General features: G+C 43.3%; 1 protein-coding gene across 1 annotated transcript in view; it reads left to right on the top strand.

Moving 5' to 3' along the window:
• Nucleotides 1-7457, top strand: part of T265_00313 (hypothetical protein) — a gene marked incomplete at both ends in the record, with an annotated part of 31078 nt that extends 23621 nt beyond the window's left edge. Inside the window, 2 exons of the mRNA XM_009164058.1 lie at nucleotides 3074-3622; nucleotides 6908-7457. Coding sequence (XP_009162322.1) covers nucleotides 3074-3622 — 549 coding nt within the window. The remainder of the gene's footprint in view (nucleotides 1-3073; nucleotides 3623-6907) is intronic.
• Nucleotides 7458-21727: the final 14270 nt, after the last annotated feature.

The following is a 21727-nucleotide window of genomic DNA, read 5'->3' as shown; positions in this document are numbered from 1 at the left end:
TCACCTTGCTATGATAAAAGTCATCCGTGGGAATGAACAGACCAAACTGGTCACCAGTGGATGAGTTCGGTAGAAAATAACCGTACGAGATTGCCTACCCGAAAACGGTCAGCGCTTTATTGGCACAAATATGGACCGTACATCAACATTTGTAATTAGCGTGTTGACTACTTTGATGGCCGTGTATCCACAAAATGAACATTATTTTTGAGAACTTTAAAAACAAAACCGTTTGGATTTCTGATGTTAAACAATGGGATAAGGGTATAAAGTAAGGAACGACGGAGCGTAACCTGCGCTAAAATGACGAGATGTTGCTTGATTATTGCAAAATGGAATGTCAACATTCTAAGTTGGAAAAGCTGTGGGGATTTACATTGATCGATCACAAAAATGCAGCAGAAATCACCATGAGCTAAGGCAACCGAAATTTACGCAATTTTGAACTTGAATTTCTTACCTATTCCTTAGTTGTTAAATTTTCACATCTTGAGTGAAACTTTAATCATTACAGTCGTTCTATAGAAAATTTATGTCTTGCTTAAAGTAGCCAAACAAAAGTTAAGATGTCACAACATATGTAACAGTTGCCTTTGGAAGTGGCTCACACGTATGATCTCATACAATTTTTGGGTTTACTTTTACATAATTGTTAAAAATCGCTTAATTCAGTTAAACCCAATTGAGAAAAGTTGTGAAGAGTCGGACAGCACAAAATTTGTAGCATGGGACCGAAAATTTAGCCGACAGCTAGATTGCCGCAGCATTACCAGACCCAAAAGATGGACTTATCTTCAACTATGACCTTGATGTCGGTCTATACCGCTGACTGAACGTTGTTAACACGTACGGCGAGCAGAGGGGAAGGAAATGATTAACAGTGGTACGGTTATCATCACCGAACAGGTGACCTAATGTGATGCCATAACTTGTCGGTACATGAGGTGTTGCTGCAGTGAGTGTGATGTCATGGATTAGTTGCTAGAATGTTCCGGGTTAACAACGTGAAAGTTGCTATTGTTGCTGGGGTCTTGACGTATATTTTGATTGGCGTGTTTCCAGTATAAAATTTGTGCCTAACGTCGGCCTAACGGAACTTAATGGCTGTTGTTTTAGTACAAAAACTCCATGTGTGCAGTCGATCGGTAAGAAAGTCAATTCCTATGTAGATCATCTGTAAGGCAGTGACGTGGAGGTGGATAAGAACATGAGTTTCGCCATTCAATGAGCCAGCACAGAAGAAAGATGATTGCAAGTGGGAGAAGTTTTGATGTTTCCAAATCAATCACAGTGAGGTATGCTTGTTATTTTTGTCATCACATAAAGAATAATTACGATTTTGGAGGTCCTTCTGAAGTCCCACAAATTTTAGGCTGAGGATTGCACGAAGAAGGCAATGTCTCACTTATCCATCTTTACATTCTGATTTTTTTCCACAAAAAGAATCTAAGACGATGTTGACATTCTGGAAGTGGTTAAACTAAAGAACGACCTTCCTTGTGCACTATTCTAGTAGCCATCATTATAGTGACCCCGCCACTAATACAAATGTCATCTCTGCATGGCTGTCGTAGTGTTTCCCACTTTTCTCCGCATTATACGATCAGGTCTCCAGCAAGAACGAATGTGCTTGACTTTTTCGAGGTCAAAATCGGAGAAAATACCATTCTTTACTTGTGAATAACTTATTCTTTCTTCAGGAAAAAAGCTTTCTGACTTCCTCAAGCCCACTCTCTCAACAAACGTGTCAAGTTCAGTGCAGCCTTTTCTTGTTTTCTGACGGGCATCAAGAACTGTCGTGGTTGCCAACAGAATAGATGTCACATTCACAAGTGGGGAGAACAGAAAATTTTCTAGCGCCACGTCACTTAGCTGGGATTGATTTGTCTGCTTTGAAGGCAAGGATAAGAAAGACCGACTATGCGTATGATCTAAATCTCTAAGCACCCTCAAACTAGATTTTTATTAGTCCCACAAATACTCTTTTACATCCCGAGTTAACATAAAATGAAGTTGTCCCTTGTCAGTCTTAAATGTCCATCCTCAAATTGCCGGAAATTTACGGGCAGCTGCATTTAATCCATGACCTGATACTTCTCTTGACTATCACTTGTCATCGAACTTCCTTCTCATACATCCACGGTGGATGAAAAAGAGTGCCAGGTAAACTGGAAGTATTTGATGGCTTAAAACTGAAAGACCTTTTATTACGACAAGGCATATCTATCAACTAACAGTGGTGATTGAGGACTTTTGAGATAGTGTAGGTTTCTGATTGGTTTGGCCTGACTAGCTGGACTTGTGTGCTAACTGTTGTTATACAAAGGTAGAATTGATGCATCTTTGTGGAGGTTCCGTCATGGGGGTGAGGCCAATCTATGCTGAGAAGCCGAAAAGCACTGTACCGCTGTTTCATCTTTATTGGGAATCATCAGCAGTGCGCATCTCACGAAACTCCGGAGGGTCTCGAAACCGCGAACACCGCGCTGGTAGTTTGAACACTTAACCGTACGGCCACGGGCGGCTGATCAGCAGTGTAAATAACTCGCACTTAGACAGGATATAGCGCCGCTCATCCTTCGATCACAGGATCCACATCACGCGGTCACACGTGTTGACTGTCACTTTGAGCAAATACTTCTCAGATGGAAGTATCAGTCCTCGGGAACGGCGCTATATCCTGTCTAAGCGCGAGTCAATCACACTAGTGATCAGCCGCCTGTGGCCTAACGGTTACGTTCAAACTACCAGCCAGGAAGTCGCGGGTTCGAGTCTCTCCGGAGTTTCGTGAGAAGCGCACCGCTGATGATTCCAAATAATTTTGGGGTTTTGCGAGATAGGTATGTTTGTTCATAGCCATTCCAAATAAGAATGAAACAGCTGTTCAGTGCTTCTCGGCTTTTCAGCAAAGATTGGCTTCAATTACAAGACGAATTCTCCACAAAAATCTCAAATCTTCTCACACTACCAATGATGCATCTTTGTTTACGCTGTGAAAATGCTCTGAGAAAATTGAGCGGACCTCACTTTTTACTCAGCGTTGTATGTAACTAATGTACCTGCCTTTTTTCAGCATAAATGCCGGGGTGTAACACTTAAACAATGTATGCTATCATGTGGTGTGTGCCGTGATGAGAGCCCAAAGCCAACCACCTTGCCAAAACCAACAACCACACCAGCCGCCAAGGTAAGACGTCAGTGCAAGGACAAATCTACCATGTGTCCGTGGTTGGCTGAGCACGGTCACTGTCTCACGAAACCAGAGCAAATGGAACAACTGTGTCCACTGTCCTGCAAGTTCTGCCTGGAGGATTGCGTAGATCTCGATCCACCCCATATTTGTGCGGATGTCAAAAAGAGAGGTTACTGCATCTATGATGCAGGTCATGCCTCGCGCTGTGCGAAATCTTGCGGTCTATGCAAGACGCAGCAACCGAACACATCTTCATCCAAACGGGGTGAAGACATTGGGGATAAGGAAGGAACGCAATCAGAAGTCATCGAGAAAGTAGACGAGCCCTGCACAGAGACTGACGCATCCAAATACTCACCGACAAAGGAGGAGGAATCAACACTAAAAAAGAAAATGCACAGTAAGTCAAGTAAAACCGTTCATGGATAGAAGGTCAGGTGTGGTTTATACAAATAATGCAGCACAATAACAAAACGGGTGAATTATCTCCAACCTTTCAACTCCTCGTATCTGGCCATTTGTGCGGTTTTATTCCTGTGTTTCGTGTGACCAGAGGGAAACAAGGTGGGTTCACTTCGTTACGGTTAAAGGATTAAAATAAAAGATAGCCGTAACCACATTTTCCAGATTTTATCTAAGGTCGGTGAGTTGAGCAAACACGCAACAGTCAGTAAAGGTTTTCTGATGCTGGGTTGCCAACCACAAAACATTGGAAGAGGTTCGGCAAATCCTATAATCAATTGGTAGATAAAGTGGTCATCGGGTTATGAATGCGTTTGATCACAAATGCGTTAAGTGACATGCGAAAATTTCCACAGTAAAATGGAGCGCCTTGAGGAGAGCTTTTATCACAACACCGATCATGATATGTCATAATTCTGAGTGCTACTGCATTTGCCAAACACAAACATACGGGGGGAACCTTATTAATGGATAATCTCTTGGTAAAAGAGTCATTCGGCTGACAGAAAAGTTTCACTTTCAGAAGGGTACTCCACTGTCAGAAGGTTCTTCTCTAGAGTTTACTGTGAACTAGTTCGTTAAATTCTTGGGTTCATTGAACATCGTGCCAAGGAGAAAGCACCCTTGCCAAAACCAACAACCACACCAGCCGCCAAGGTAAGACGTCAGTGCAAGGACAAATCTACCATGTGTCCGTGGTTGGCTGAGCACGGTCACTGTCTCACGAAACCAGAGCAAATGGAACAACTGTGTCCACTGTCCTGCAAGTTCTGCTTGGAGGATTGCGTAGATCTCGATCCACCCCATATTTGTGCGGATGTCAAAAAGAGAGGTTACTGCATCTATGATGCAGGTCATGCCTCGCGCTGTGCGAAATCTTGCGGTCTATGCAAGACGCAGCAACCGAACACATCTTCATCCAAACGGGGTGAAGACATTGGGGATAAGGAAGGAACGCAATCAGAAGTCATCGAGAAAGTAGACGAGCCCTGCACAGAGACTGACGCATCCAAATACTCACCGACAAAGGAGGAGGAATCAACACTAAAAAAGAAAATGCACAGTAAGTCAAGTAAAACCGTTCATGGATAGAAGGTCAGGTGTGGTTTATACAAATAATGCAGCACAATAACAAAACGGGTGAATTATCTCCAACCTTTCAACTCCTCGTATCTGGCCATTTGTGCGGTTTTATTCCTGTGTTTCGTGTGACCAGAGGGAAACAAGGTGGGTTCACTTCGTTACGGTTAAAGGATTAAAATAAAAGATAGCCGTAACCACATTTTCCAGATTTTATCTAAGGTCGGTGAGTTGAGCAAACACGCAACAGTCAGTAAAGGTTTTCTGATGCTGGGTTGCCAACCACAAAACATTGGAAGAGGTTCGGCAAATCCTATAATCAATTGGTAGATAAAGTGGTCATCGGGTTATGAATGCGTTTGATCACAAATGCGTTAAGTGACATGCGAAAATTTCCACAGTAAAATGGAGCGCCTTGAGGAGAGCTTTTATCACAACACCGATCATGATATGTCATAATTCTGAGTGCTACTGCATTTGTCAAACACAAACATACGGGGGGAACCTTATTAATGGATAATCTCTTGGTAAAAGAGTCATTCGGCTGACAGAAAAGTTTCACTTTCAGAAGGGTACTCCACTGTCAGAAGGTTCTTCTCTAGAGTTTACTGTGAACTAGTTCGTTAAATTCTTGGGTTCATTGAACATCGTGCCAAGGAGAAAGCACCGTCTCAACTGTTGTTGAGTGAAGCATCTATTCAACGACGCAATGACTTCAAATGCATGGGCGAAAAGAAAACAGTACGAACTAATGAAGTTTGTTCCGCTCTTGTATCCTAGAGCCAGGTAGCTTAACAGGAGCACACTACTAAAATGTCCGGCTGGCTGCTCAACTGATGGTTTTCGCTTGAACGTAGGTTGCCATTTCAGAATAGGTTTGAATCTTTTCGTGTTTTTTTCCTCTTCCTCTTTTGGCTAACCATCTTTGTATAGCCCGGCCAGTGGGTACTTCCAAGGTTGGTACATAACGCATGTCATAATCTGCACATTGCGTGCTTCAGTCGATCCTTCCCAGCGATTTTACATTCGCATACGCATTTTGGAAGCAAATACAATCAATCGGCTTCGTACTGCAAAGACATGTGCTGATCGTCTGCGTGCAAACGTGGATTAAGCGTGAATATCGTTCAAGGTTATGTGCAGCAGTCCACACAGTCCACCCGATATCTGTGTGACGTAGTAGTGAGCAGTTGTCATGTGTGACTGTTAACCCTAATTTCCCCTGTCAATCAGCAACCGGCCTCGCCTTCCAACAAGTATAAGGAGGCAATGGGTGGCACGGCGAGGAAGACCGAATTAACTTGGGTTGAAAGGATTCACGAAAACTTATGAGAGGTGACTTGCGTTGCGCCAGATGTAGCATACTTAAAAAGCGCACATTTTCATTTTTGAGAAAACTGGTGGGTTCCAGTCGAATATCAGATAAACTATATGAACACATTGCTTGGAATATGGGCACGAGTGTCTCTTTACCTTGGTTGCGAGTGGGTAGCCAGTGCGACTTTCCGGCGAACAGTATGAAGGTGAGTACATCAATCATGCAAACTAAACTGCATTTTCACGAGCCGGCGTTACATATCCCACCTTCAAACAATCAAGTAGCATCTGCATTTGCAGGACAGACAAGATGAGGACTTGAACCAAAAACGCAAGTATGGCTTTCCAGTTTTATCCAGTGTGATTATTAATTCAGGTGGTCTGATTGACTGCAGCTGAGACCAGTCAATTAGGCTGAGTATGTGAAAACAGTACGACAATAGATTACCGTCTTTCCATTCTCTAAAGCCTATTGAGTAGAGTCAACCCTCGAAATTATGCCACTCTTCTTCTTCGTCTGGAGGCCAAATGGAAATACGAGCGGCAAACCATTCATCTGTAAAATACGGTGATGCCAATGTGGTGCGCAACCGCAAAATTGATAGCTTAACAAGAAAAACACCTCAGTAGCTCTAAATCTACCTGAGAAAGTAGTCTTTGCACATCACATTCGGCCGAGAAATATCCTTAATTTGAATTGCTACTCAGCATTACATCAGTTTGCCCATGAGCACACAACGTGTAAAACACAGGGGTCAGACTATGGCAAAGAATGGTTCATCGAGTAATAGGAAGATATTTTGTAGACGTTTGTAAATATATTCAGCTTATTTGGCCTCCTTATTTCTTTTTTAGGAAGGTAAATGGCAACGGGTCCCTCAGCCTTGCATCGAAAACCGGTGCACTCGTTCCACAACTGGTACAGACAAAAATACATCGGTTCACCCATTTCTCCGACATCATCTTTCTGAATGAATGCTGACAAGACGTGACCACTTCTTCAATTCTGAACGCGACAATTCTGGACGAAACTCACAAACTGACTTCGCATTTTGGAGCAACCGATTTCCCATAAAATTTCTATTCAGCTGAGTAGGCGCATGTCAATCTTCGTCATCATCATTATTCGAATAAGTGTACCAAAACTAAATGCTTCATTAAAACAACGCTTTTTATTTCATACAGTCTCAGTTCACAACTGAATCTTACCCGCAATTTTTATGAATTTTTTCTGCACATTTTACAAGTTTTCTGATCCTTGTTGCCGTGCCTAAAAAGATTTTGTTTCTATCTCCTTTTATGGATCTTGGGGTATCCACATCTGCGGTTACTCTTCCCGTCTGCTAACTAACTACGTCTTCTCAAAATCGCATTTTTTATTTAAAAGTTGGGATGAGCAATTCTTTTATCGGAGCATAAAATATGGACAGAAATGATGGAACGAAGACAACACACCCGCCTTTCATGCAGCAAATTCTTTTGACATTTCTGTTGGTGCAGCTTTCCACAATACCTGTTTACGAAAACTGCGCAATTGTATGGGAGTCTGTAGTATACAGAAAGACACATTTGCACCGGAACCACGTAGTTGGATTGCCCGTTCAACTGCACACAAGAAAACAAAAACTAACTTAGTGACAAACAAGCGATAGGTTATACAATCTGAGATGACAAAATTCATTTCCGTAGCAAAACCATCTGACTAAGTCAGTCTGGTCCTTCGTGTAACCTCGTGTCGCCGGCAACATAATTTTGAGGACTTGGTAACAAAACATTGAGATATTATTTTGAAAGCAAAAGGACTGCTTACGGATCATCCGAGTTTAGATGACCAAGGAGGAATTGTTGCAATTAATCTAAGCTTAATCGGGTTATACACCAAGCTGTACTTTGCATCATTGTTCAACCAAAGAAAACTAGACGAAAGATTTTGAGAGCAGATTGAGAAGGCGTCGTCAGATAGGACTTTTGTGGCAAAAGGAGGAACGAATGTCGCACAGATAATGTACACTGAAGTAGTATTTTCGAGGGAAGATCGCACATCACGGGCACAGCAGAGACGTAGGCCTTTGATTTGACTTAGAAAACAATTCTAATAACCTGTTTAGCTATTGGCGATCTTGCGGCTAACTGTCTAAAAGTCTCCTCATAAAAGAGTAGTTAGAAAGAAAATGTTTTCAGCTCCGACAAACAGTCGACTTCCTTCGTTGAGTCCATCTTCGCTCAGTCAAAACATAAGCTGGACCCCTGTTCGAAGCAGTTGTCCACTGGAATACACTTCATTTTAACAGTCCAGACCAAAGCCCTTGAAATGGACAATTGTGGATAAAATTTTCAGTCGTGTGTATATTCGTTTTATGTGCACTAAATCCATGCTCATCTGTTTTCATGTGTCTTGGCCGAGGAATGTATACTTCCCCAACAGGCACCCCGATAGCTTAAGTTAAGTAAGCACATTCAAATCAGAGTGAGTCTCATGTGCAAATTTCTTGTTTCGCAGGTGAGAAACAGGGTCAGCAGGTGGCGTCGTTAAGTGCATGAAACTGGCAAGTTATATCTAGTTGCATAAATACACAGTGGTTGAAAGAGAAAGGTAACGCAAAGTTAGCGAAAGTACACATAAGTAAGCGTACAAAAGCGCCAAGATTAAATTTGTACCAGGAAGAGCCTATAGAAAAAAGTTGGCCAGGCACATAATCGTATCAATCTCGATAGCGTACAAATTGAAGTCGTTTTCTACTTCAGCTTCAAATAGACTGTTTCGGCGTCATTCGAAGGAATTGAATCGCGCGATGCCCCGTTAAGTGGCCATTTTTTACTGGATTTGCGATGCGGCCTTCTATGCCATACAGGGTCTTGTTCATCTAGAAATGTGCACATCCGTGCAAAAGGCCAGTGTACAATCAGGTCAGCGCAAGCAACAAAATCGATCTCTAAGCTCCGATTCACTTAGCACAGCAAAGTCCTCTGTCATACAAAGGGTGCACCTGAGATATTCGATTCAGCGGGAAGAAGATCCCAACATGTGTCATCGGCTGGACTCCTAGTGCCATCAGGGAGTTATCGATACGGATAAAGACCGACAGTTTTCTACAATGACCAGAATAGTCTTCCCAACAGACTTCTCCGCAGCGTGTGATCAGTCTTTTTCGACCATCGGCTGCTAGCTAATTTTCCTGAGGTTAACATTCAGGTACTTGAACTCTGAGTACAAAACAAGCTCAGGCGATGGCTTTCTATCCAAACTATCGTTGAGTGAGTTCATTGACCGATGAGAGCTAATGCAGCCTCAGTGGAGTTAAAACTTCCCCCTCGTGGTTTGCAACATCTGTAGCACGGCACAGTCAGATTTGTGCCATAGCGCGGGCAAAAATAGTTATTGTCTTATTTCGCGTCCTCCTGGAAAGGTGTTCGCGAACAAACCACTTGTGACTTTTGAGCCAGGTAGAAATGTGATGTTTATTGGACCAATGCAAACATTCAACTACATGGGTCTGCCTACTCCCTGAACCTTACGGTGGTACTTCTCAGATACCCTCAGGAACAAGCAGGACCTCCGTCTCAGGGGCCCTAATGAGCCCACCATGACTAGCTCTCATGGACGGCGGAAGAAAGCACGGCCGGACGGTCCCCCGTTTTCCAAATTCAGCAATCTCCATTTGAGCCTCCGTATATTGGCTGTGTCAGGAGTCATTTGAAAATTAATCCAAGTGCTCTTTGCGTTTTTATCTTTTTTGCCTTCCTAAACCATCTGTCTCTCCCCGATAAAACCAGATGCCATTATTGTTGAAGTCAACCTTTGGACCTCATATCGCCCGCGAAACTGGTCACTGTCTTGTTCTGTCTATAAAACTTTCGGAACTAGCGTCGGTGGATTGCGTCGCAATAATATATGTAAAATGCTTTGAATGCAATTTGTGCACTGTTAACCACATTTCTGAACAATACTAAATTAAGGATGGATGTTTAACATACTGTCATTTATGTATACCCTCCACATGGCACTGTGATTTCCTTCCTCTTCTGGAATTTATATAGCGGTTTTTACTTCTTGTTCTGAAAGGCAGCGAACCTTGCTCGCTCCAGACCTCACCATATCACGTTATCGGTGTTACGACTTCACTACATACTACGCGCTGATGAAAGCGTACATTCCTACACGAAGGCAATTTTCTACTTGGCTTTTCAGCATAATTTAGAGCCCACCAGGGCAAATTGGAGAACACTTATCTATCTCATTCAGCGTGTTGGGGGTGTGATATACAGGCCTTAATCTTACTTGCACCGCCGTTTACTGCTATTATTTTTATACATTTTGTCACAGAAAAATATAAAGTAATATGAGGGATGGCCAGTGGATTGTTATTATTTCCTTTTGCGGTTCGATCCAATACAGGGGAGCAGGCTAAAGTAATCGCATCGTTGGGATCAAGGAACTCAAGCCATTGGGATTATTGTTAGCCGAACGTACAGCAGCAGAGCGTCAGCGTTGAACAATGATGTCATGACGTCGAAGACTATGAGGCTTATTACTAGCTGTAGCATTGGAAGAATATCACGGACTGGTTATAGCACACATTTGCCCTTCATGGGCGGCAATGAGTTGCTGATTTAAAGAACGTGTAAAACGTAACAAAAATACCTGACGATCAATCAGTTGGTATCTTCCGAGTGTGTGTAGCGTTTGAAAACATGGTCTGTCTGGTAAGGAAACATCAAGGAACTCAAGCCATTGGGATTATTGTTAGCCGAACGTACAGCAGCAGAGCGTCAGCGTTGAACAATGATGTCATGACGTCGAAGACTATGAGGCTTATTACTAGCTGTAGCATTGGAAGAATATCACGGACTGGTTATAGCACACATTTGCCCTTCATGGGCGGCAATGAGTTGCTGATTTAAAGAACGTGTAAAACGTAACAAAAATACCTGACGATCAATCAGTTGGTATCTTCCGAGTGTGTATAGCGTTTGAAAGAGCCGAGACGTTTTTCAGCTAATCATATCAATGCCCCCATAAGCACATTTTCCGTACAAAGCAGGCCATTCCAACCAGCGGTGAGCTATTACCATGCTGAATCGATGCCTCCTCTCCAAGATTTAGTTAGCCAAATGCACCTCAATTCCCTTGTGTTGACTTGGTTACTTATCATACGTGCGGTGACTTCGAATAACGATGTCCATTCTAATAAAAACTAATTAACCTTGCAGATTTCAAGATATTTAGTAATTTCGGGATACAGGATACCGATTTGCCGCCATGGTCGACTTCAGTTTGTGGGTCAACGTTGCTATTTTTCACCCTAGCTAATACTTTAACAGTTCAAGGTCGTCTGTGGTTGCAACGGCTACCAACTTAAGTTTAAACTTTTCACATTTGCTGCTAACAGCTTCAGTTATGCTCATCTGGTTAACCCAGTGTCCATTTTCTACATCACAGTATAAATGTCCGTCTCGCTCTTGATGTGTTAAATTGAGGCTTGCTCTGTCTGTTATCCCGAAACATCCAATGTGTCATTGCTATGGTTTGGTCGTGTATATCTTACAAGATTTCGCGTGCACCGAATCTTGCCCACCTTGTAGGTAACTGCTAACTCCCCCACAATTTTAACCGCTCTGACATGGCATTGTTTGGCAAATTTCCTGAACCAATTTATTGGCACGTGCAAATGTTTCTCCAATGACAGATAAAGAAGACATACTCTTATGTCTTATGATCTTCAGAACAAACAGGAATTCTCTTATAAAGACGGACTATTCTAACTTTCGATTTTTCACCTTTCGTGATGGGCAGATGAATTGACGAAGGGATAAAAAGCGTAGATAAGTAGAAGGCTTTATCCAACTTTTCGCTTCAAATCATTTTTGAACGGTCCGCCAGCATTTTAATCACTCTTGTAAACTACAAATAGGCCCGCATCTGTACAAACATTGCAGTCATAGTTCAAATTTTCTTGAGTGGAGGCTTACTACCAATGGAAATGTTGTGTAAACACTGGGTGCAATATGCATTTGCGAAAGCAGAGCATTGTGACACTAGATTTACTGTTGTATGCTTTACTAATGAGTAAACATAGATGGCAAAATCTTTGCGCTGCACTGGTCATGTAGCCGGAGCTCTGATATAAATTTGTGGTTCAGAAGGTTGGTGGTTTCCTTCTTTCGACTTATTTTAGAGGGGCTAAGGGGTTCACTAGTTTCGCTTGCAGTAAGGATTTTAATTATTATAACGGGACTCTACCTAATTTCTTCTGTTGCTTCCGCTTAGAGTCGTTGTGCAACCCTTGAAACTGATATCCACTGTATGCTACACTGCCGAGAAAACCATGAACGAAGTGCTTTGCTTCCATTCATTTTTTGGAGATAGGATTAAGTCTTGACCCCGAGAACGGGTGCAGCTTGTCTAAAGCTGGTTTTTGGAGTTTTACCAAATTCCTCAAACTACCTTATTGGTTATCGTTGATAATATCCCATGCATATGAGAAATGCGTTAAGTGGCGTAAACTGGCAGTTTACCTTACGCTTTATGACTATGCCCAACAGGTTAGTAAGGTTAAAATCACCCCCGAAAAGAGAGCAAATAAAATAGAGACAAGTGAATAACCAATAACAGGAAGACAAATTCCAAACGAAGAGACCCAAAATTACTTTATCCACGCATTTGTTATTTGTCCCATTTTTATTACCTCACCAACGAGCCCATTGTCATTACAAAAGTCGATCCTAAGAACTTCATGGTTTGTGGACATGTCGAATGGTTATATGAAACATCATGAGACGGGCCACAAGGCTCACACACGTTTGTTTACCACCCAGCCACAAAACATTCGTGCTAACGCATTTATTGGCTGTCACAGTCGAGTATCCATTTGCCACCTCTCACCACCAAGTAGAACAAATTAAAAGATCCGTTTTCTGTGTTTCGACAGAACTAACGACCCACAAATTGGAGAAGGCTACTCAGCTAGTTAGCATACAGCACCTCCATTTTTAGGATAAATATTCCGATTAAAGTCAGACTGAAGGAGTCTAAAGGCTCCTATTTCCCGCGCGCTTCAAGTTTTCTCGTCGTAACAACAAGCTTTTGTGCAGCTTAGGTGGACCATGCACGGCTGCATACTTCTAATGCTTGATGTCATAGCCCACATCCATTTCCAGGCTTTTCTATACAGGGACTTAAACAGTGCGCAACTGCGGAGTTCACCTGCTTAGAGTTTGCTTCTTGCTCTTGATAACCGTGCCCATAGTTGATGGCTAAATACGTGTTCGTTCCACGGTCGCATTGCGTGCCCTATCTTAAACATTCAGTGCACCCTGTGGTGGTACCGCAGGTTTCAGTTTTTTGGCTTCTATATGGATTTCGTAAGCTCACAGACCTCATAACTGTTACTACCATCAAGAGTGCTGGAGGCGTGTGACATTGATTATCTCAAGGAAACGAACTCAGTGGCTTGGTAAAATTGTGCCCACCAGCGAGGATGGTGAAAAGGGTCAACAGGGTATTTGTGCCCAGTTATAAGGGACCCTTAACTGGCTGTTAATTTTGCGACAGTTGACCCGTTGTTAGCTTTGGGACAACCCAATAAGCCCTACGGGCAGATTAACCGCCACAAAATAAATATCCAAATGAAACACTTGCGCTAGTACTATGGTTTTATGCTGTCGCATTTACGCACAAGTCCCCTGCGTAAATGAAAGACACTTCAGTTGAATTGTGAGGCTATACTGAGAAACCATGAGCGTACCACCCTGGGTCTAAATGATGCTGATTTTCTGAGGCACCAATTCGGCATTCGGCGAACCTCCGATCATTGTGGTGCGGTAAAAAGGTCAGACTTCCATGCTTTCCCATCATGAGTGTGATGGGTTATTGACAGATTATTGGCATCCGGAATACCGGCTGGTTTAGATAACCAAACTCCAGATGCTCGGGTGACCTGAAATAGCTAATAAAGCTTTTCCCTTCGCAATGGATGAAAAGTCTTGTGAGAACTGATTTCTTCCTACTGCATTAAGGAGGATTTTGCGCTTGCGTTCCTGAGGTTGCCGACCCTTATCTATCTACTAGTAACATTGCATTCATATTTTGCTGGTGTTTATGCGTTTCCTATGCTCGTAACCTCTGGTATGGTACAGAAAAGGGCTAGTTAAGCTTTCGTGAACACTATTATGAAACCCAGAGCTAAATTTGCCAATCGAAACAGGAACGGTGGCAAAATCTGGAGATTCGCTCTTGTTTTTTGACTGGAAGAAGAATGTTGCCAGACGCCGCAGGAAATCCTCTGAGTAGACCATGCAAATTAGGCCTGGGTCCACTCTGGTTTGTTATATGACACTAGAAAACTAAAAAATTCACGGCTAGCTAAACAGAAACATCGCTTCTGTGAGTGAAACAGTGGGTGATAACCATGGCCAAAATTTTTGTGCATTTTGGCGTATCACATCTGTTTACCTAAACTTTGTCATGAATAATTTTGATGGGTGGACTTTAGTACATACGTTCCTTGTTGGTCGCATATTCTACATACTCTGTCACAAGCAGGCTAGACCTTACTGTGATGTGATAATTTGTCTGCCTGCTCCACCTACTGGGTTGCAGTACGTGGTATCCATGTGGCACTCGTATAATCTCTTATAAAAGTTTGGTCAACGGATGGAGCCATGATGAACACAGCGTCCTGGCACTTCCGATTAGATGTTGGATAACGTGTGGCAGCTTACTCCATTTAAACTAAAATGCACCGCCATTCCCTGTCAAGCAGCCTCATCTTGCTCTTGAGCCAAACGCTTTGGTTGAGCACTTCAATCGTCCTTCTGTCTAGGTCTGGAATCCATGGTAATATCCAAGCCCAGTGCAACCATGAATTGTGTATGTATAATTAAGGTAGTGCCACACCGGTTGTCGCATGGCTTTATCTGCCTAGTCGCTCTACTCACTACAGACAGCGAAGCGCGTGAGCGGAAAAGGGCTACTGCTGGCGCCTTCCTTCTTTCTCTTTCACACACTTTTTCTTTCCCTGTTTCCCACTTTGTTATAATCTCCTCCCTTACAGGTCCTGCAGTTAGAACTAATGATTGTGTTCATCCCGCGTCGGATTCTCAGGCAACATTTGTGCGTCATCCGGTGTTAGCCATCTCAAGATCTCTCTTGAATCTTCGAAGCCTAGTAAGACCGGCTGTTTTCAATTTTCGCGCTCTGGGGCAGGCAGGCACACAAACTTTCTTTCATCTTACACCAGGCTCGCTCGTCGCTGACATGTACTGAGTGTCTGAAACAAAAATTCATTTTGCAAGTACAGTAGTTGAGCTAACCGCTTCATCAATTTTTACTCGCTTCCTGCTGCAAACTCCCGGTAATCCGGTGGCCGATGCGGCGGGGCGCCTTGGGTTCAGTTTCATCCTAGGTCTCCGAGCAGCGGTATCCTCGATTGGCTGAGTACTCGCTAATAATTGTCTCTGTGTTTTGTAGGCGAGTTCTGTGAACTCTCACAGGCGGAACGTTGATTGGTATTTGCTTGTCGTATCCGCTTGTGCCTCAACTTACTCTGACCCTTCTACCGTCAAAGACAAATTTTATGATGACCTGAACGCCTGGTATTGGTGAGCTAAACGCTCAGATATCATTGTGTTTAACGTAGACCTAAGTGTCTGAGTGGATAGGCTCAGCGCATATGAGGTTCCATCAGTTGGTCGAAATGAATTGGGCTCCGGGAAAGCGGACGAATAAAAGCGACTTCCTTTTAACTCTTCCAACCGCGGGCTGTTTTTACGCAGAACTAACTTTCGAAATAACCCAAGTCCTCTTGCCTTATGATGTCTTCAAACGGCATGCTGACTACGAACTCAATTTGATCACACCGAAATCAATTATCTATTGAGTGGATAAGTAGCGGATCGCTGCTTATGTTGGAACACATTTGAGGATTCCGTTCACACGCTCGTTCAAAATCTCATCTCTTTTCGCTTACAAAGATAGCGTAAGTTGCGGACAAATCTCTCGGCAGGTGAGATACCGGCAGATCCGGATATTAGGCGAGTTTACCGTTATAATTTTCTAGGATTCCTTCCGAATGCCTTAACAGCAGATGTGAATTCACCCTTGAAGGAAATCGCCACCGCTTTGTACATGGGCTTGGAGATTGGTCTGTGCATGGCCCAACTAGGCCCACTCAAGTACTAAATATGAGACCGAACCGGGGCACTATCGAACTCTCGGGGAAATTTCACGGCCGATCGTGAACATAACCTAACCCGACTAACCAGAAGGAGTAGAGCGAAAATGATTGTGCAAACGGGCCGTAAAGTTTGATGGAGACGAATAGCAATGGATTTGAAAGAGGCCCATATGACCGTGAAAACCCAAAGGGTTCATCTGGTCCACCTTAATGGTCACCCGAAACCATCTTCGGCAAATCTATCATAGATCAGACTGGAGTGAATATCTTGAATAAAGTGCACTTTGACTAGTAGGCAGAAGAATTAACACAACGGTCATCGTAGCCGGCAGGCGACAATTATTTTTAGCTCACGATTTAAATAAGGCACCAGACGGTTAACCTGGAACCACTTAATGCCTCGGAGCTTTATGGCTGCATATTCGTAACCAAGCGCTGCCAAGCTCTTGAACCAGATGAACTCCCACCAACATTATTCATATATTGGGGTGGAAGTTTCTGTCAGAGCTTGTCTGATATGTTATCGTGCATCAGGGAAGTTGCCAGAAAACTTAGGGTAATTACTATGGATGCCTGCTTAAGAAACAGGCTTGTGATGATTGGAGGCAACGACACGTGAGGCAGGTTGACTCCAGCCTTTACGAGGCTGTAGGCATCAGTTTTGATTCATCGCATTATAGCGGTCTTTGTATCGCGGACTCCGGAGAAGCAAACAGAATACGGGCCTGAGAGAGATGATTTGAATGAAACTTCTTATTCTTTTGGGTGCCGAGGGCGGCATGTCCATAAACGACCCACATTTTTAGTTTTATTGTATTTTCAGGGCGCATTCGACTCGGTTGACCGGTCCTTTCTCCGTGACAAGATTGCATATCATAGAGTGCTCTGAGAGTTTGTGAAAATAATAAGTTCATTGCATTCGCAGACATCTGGACGTGTTGGTATTGAATGTGCAGACGAGGTCGTTCTCGTCTTCGATAAACCGACCAAAGACATCCCATTCTTTGGTGTGTACTTTGCATGCTAACAGAGCAAGTTAATGCTTCTGGATATGCCATCACCGGATATGCAAGTTACAGTTCAACGTGATGTGGTCGAAGTTGTAAGGCATTCTTATGTATCAGGGAGTTTGTGTTGGCTCCGATTGCAGTGTGACAGATAAAGTTGCTGCACAAATCTGCATGACTTTCATCGCGTTTTCTAATTTTGGAAACCTATGGTTTCAGATCTGTACGCTCCTATATCTAACGAGGATGGGGATTGAGCTACAGCACAGCCTGCTCAGTTGTATGGTCCGTTTTGGTCTGTTCCTGCAGTGGATATATAATATCATCGGCAATCTTTTTCCCAAAACTATAGCTCTTCTGGTATGGTGTCAACGAATAGGCAATAATGCAATTAGAAATAGCGTTTTCGGTAGCGCAACTAGAATCTCCATCAAGAAATGCGTCAGGCACTTTAAGCTGTGTCGATTGAGTAATAAAGTGCGCCCGTGGAGCCATCGTTTGCCAAAGAGTGCTATTTTCCGTACGCAAATCATAGTAGGGGGAGCAGTGTCTGGCTGGAGATGCTTTAAGATGCAGCTGTTCCTCTAATTCGATAGCGTCCCTGTCATTAGATTCTCTCTAGGTTGTTTGTAAGAGGATGTCCGGTGGATTGGGCACCCCCGATTGATTGTGTCAGTCTCGCCCCTACTTCATTCCCCGTCAACTTTTATTCATTTCTACGCAATTATGATAATACTATCCCGAAGCGCCGATTTCGAATATTGGTGTCGTTTTTTCGATGATGATGAAGATGCTACCTGTAACAGACCTGTGGCAGAGGCAAATAAAGCAGTAGCTGCCATTCGGACTATTGGGGCAGAATGAAGATGTTCAGAGCACCTGCACTGCGGCTCAATGAAGAGCAAAGTTTGGTGTAGACCACCTTGTCAAGCAGGAGCACATCACAGTGCTGTGTGTGCAACTGTATAAGCCATGGAAATGCCAAGAAGGTTAGATTTCTTAATGGCCGGAACCTACTGGGATCTTAGATTCCCCCAAAATCTCAAAGGGGAAGACGACAAGCAAGTAGGCCTCTCCATTATTCAATCAATTTAGCAAAGACCGACAAGTGTTCAGGCACGCCACAGAAGCACGACCGACTACGATAAGCGTAAGATCCCCGTGGTTATGGATCTCACAGGACGTTTGCGGCTATTAGACTATACGCAGTTGATAGCCAGTAGTCAGTTGGAGCAGACACACGTGGGCAGCTGGTGATGTATTTAGGAATGAGAAGAACTGGCTCTACAGACAAACGGATTAGTAATCATGATGAAGTACGCAAACGTACAATCAATAATGACGCAATCAGCGGGAGTGAAAAATAGTCACTGACGCAACGGGGACTTCTTGAAGCAACAACAAATACGCACTAGATGTACATACATACTGGGGCAGACTAACAGTGTGAGTTGGCCGTAGGGAAAGATAACTGCAGGATGTAAGGGATTGTTTTTCGGTTGGCGGCGTGACGCGGCAGCTCGTGTCACGTGACAGTTCAGATTGCGCAGTGTCGTCCGTTTTCAGTTGCCTGCATTTAAATCACCACCATTCCGGTGAAAGGCATTTTCCACTGGAAAGCATGTGGTCAATAAGCGCGGTGATACCATAAAGCGCGGCGACTTTGCCGCGCATTGCATTGGTGAAGATAAATTTGAGAGCTCCAGCTTACCTTGGATGCATTTCTCAACTACTGAGCCCATGTTTAAGCGCACTGCTGATTAGGGCTTGAAATATGCATGATAGCCTAAACAACGGCAAACGAGAGCCATTCATCTTCATTACCGTAAGCGTTTTCACTTACCTTGGCTACTCATCTTAGCTGACAACACTCATTCTTGTCTCCAGAGGCGCCAATGGACCCTAACTTTGCATCATTCATTCCATTGATGCGTCTTGCTTGCTCATTCGTGCTTCCTCTCCTGGTCGGATCTTTCCTCCACTACCTTCCTCATGCGTGCTTCCGTTCCTGTTCGAATCTTTCCTCCACTACCCATAATTAAACAGTAATCGTACTTTTTCACGATTTCTCTGCCAATCTTGTCCATCCCAAAAACCCTGATTGACTCACCAGCGGCCTCTACGTAAGAGAGGCATTATTAATCCAAATAACACGCCGCGATGACGGCACAGCGGCTACCATACCCAATCTAGTGACGTGCATTTGGTTCACCATATCTGTACTCTTTTCTTACCAAGCCAGTTACCTTCGCGAATAAGAGCGTCCTGGTTTACTGAATTTCTGCGAAAAAAAAGTGCGGGCCACCGTATTGTACTCTCTGAAACTTCCCTTCACAATCTAACAAATTCTTTCAATGAATACCAAGAGATCAATATACCGGCGAAAGTAAAACATTGCAGAGATCCCCAAACGGTGTGCGCCGACTGCCAAAATATTTGCGCAACATATTAAATTCAAAGAATTCCCTTGGATTGGTGTATGGGGCGCCCGCAGCATCAGTAGGAAATTGTTTCTCACCAGGATCTCGAATGCTATTCCCGATTCCAGTTCTTGACACCAGTGATGATCTAGTAGTTTTTTAAGCACTATATTAAAGCATCTTCAGTGTCTGTGCAAAAGAAATACAAGTAGAAATATATTTCCTAACATACTCTTTCTATATCTTTGGAGGAACACTATGTCAAGCGCCGCTTACTAGAAGTAGACCGAAATTGAACTCGTCAAAAATATGGGGCAACACATTTTACGGAGAGTTAGTCGAATTCCGTTGCATGCTTCAGTGATATTTTGATCATTGTATTCTGTTTAGGTGAGCAAACATTCAAAGTTCACATTTATCACAAACACTCATTTGATCACCACTTTACAAGATGGAGTATGAGATCAAATTTTAGCGTACATTAAGTTTCTGCGGTGTTGTTCAAATAGAAGTTAACACCCGCAGAATATACAACGCGAAGTTTAATCACGTTTGAATGCCTTAAACCTGTCGTACTTGACAACCTGGAGGAAATTGCCTAGCGTACTTCGGAACAGCCCTGTTTTTGGCAGCTCGTCTTGTCATCATTATAATGACATGTGACATCAAATATCAGTATTACCACGTCTTTTCGGCTTTTCAGTTTTGTGATCCATTAGGTGTTCATGAAAGCTTCGCATAATTTTATTGCAAAGTGTAAACTTATATAGGTTTGTCTGAACTTTTTCAGTGCTTTTAAGCGCTTGCTTCGTAATTGTCTATAGCTTGACGTTTTTATCATGCCATCTTCGGCAAGGTGCATGGTTTCTACATGCACATTGTCGACTTAAATCAGTGACCAGTAAAGCCGCACCCAGCGGCGATATGAGTATAGTCATAAATGAGGTATTTATTGCGCCGGCACATTTTGAGTGAGACGAACGAACGTGGAATTTTTTGTGAGGTTAAGCAGTTAGCATCCGTTGAAGATATCTTGACGCATAATACAGTAGTCTTGCGGGCGTGCACCCCTTTGGAGGATACTAATCCTCAGCTACGTACGACTGGTCAGCGGATATGCAACGCTGTCAGATATTCACATGTGATGCTGATATTTTTCTATCGGAAGTAATGGCACTGTTCGGCTAGAATACGGCATAGAGAGTCAAACTGTCAAAAAATAACGCTATCCATTGCACTCCGGCATGATGTCCGGATGCTCTGTCGTTCACCCTTTCTGCTTATCGTAGTAGCTGGGCTCGAGTTTGTGCGTGAAGCTGGTTATAAGGCACCAAATATGCAAAATAAACCAATCCAAATGCTGGCAATAGTTCATTATCATCTCAACCGTGTTCGCTTTCGCTCCGCTGTGCCCGAGATTCAAAAGTATAAAACCAAGATTGGCAAAATAGTTTCATTTATCAGATGGCCTGGTGCGATCTTAGGGGAAAATCAGTCCATTTCGGCCACAAAGCCGTAATGGATATGCATACCCCACTTAATCTCGTTCATAACTTAAGAAAAGCTGTTCAGATGGCTTACCGTCATGAAGGTAAACTTACTATTTACTCAATTACTTCCACTATCGTAAACGGGGGATCCCCGTGTATACCAATATTTCGATGTCAAGATGCTGTGAACATGAGCATTAGTGACACAGCGAAGTTGAATGGGAAAAGAGGTGCGCGAAAGGCGTTCGTTAGATCGGATTATATAGATCTGGTCGCTAGAAATAAAAAACTCGTACTTTTTCCTAAACGTGTCCATGGCGACGACCCTTCGAGTGGGCGAATTCACGGCATAAAATCTGCGACTCTGGATCATCAAACCCTAAATTTACTCCACATATGCACTCCGTCACTTGGAGCTTATGGTCTTCATGGAAACAAAAGCCCTGTAGTCCTCAACGCCACATGCGATCATTCCACACTCTACTGCGATAAAGATTACATTAACTAGGGGTTCGACCTTGGACACTGTATATCAGCTCCAGTGCTCGCGCTCGTAATCCGATTGTTATGTCATCTTTAGCAT

The sequence above is a fragment of the Opisthorchis viverrini genome, assembly GCF_000715545.1.
Source record: "Opisthorchis viverrini unplaced genomic scaffold opera_v5_3, whole genome shotgun sequence".
NCBI classification, from domain to species: Eukaryota; Metazoa; Platyhelminthes; class Trematoda; order Opisthorchiida; family Opisthorchiidae; genus Opisthorchis; species Opisthorchis viverrini.
This window is presented reverse-complemented; position numbering and strand designations above follow the sequence as displayed.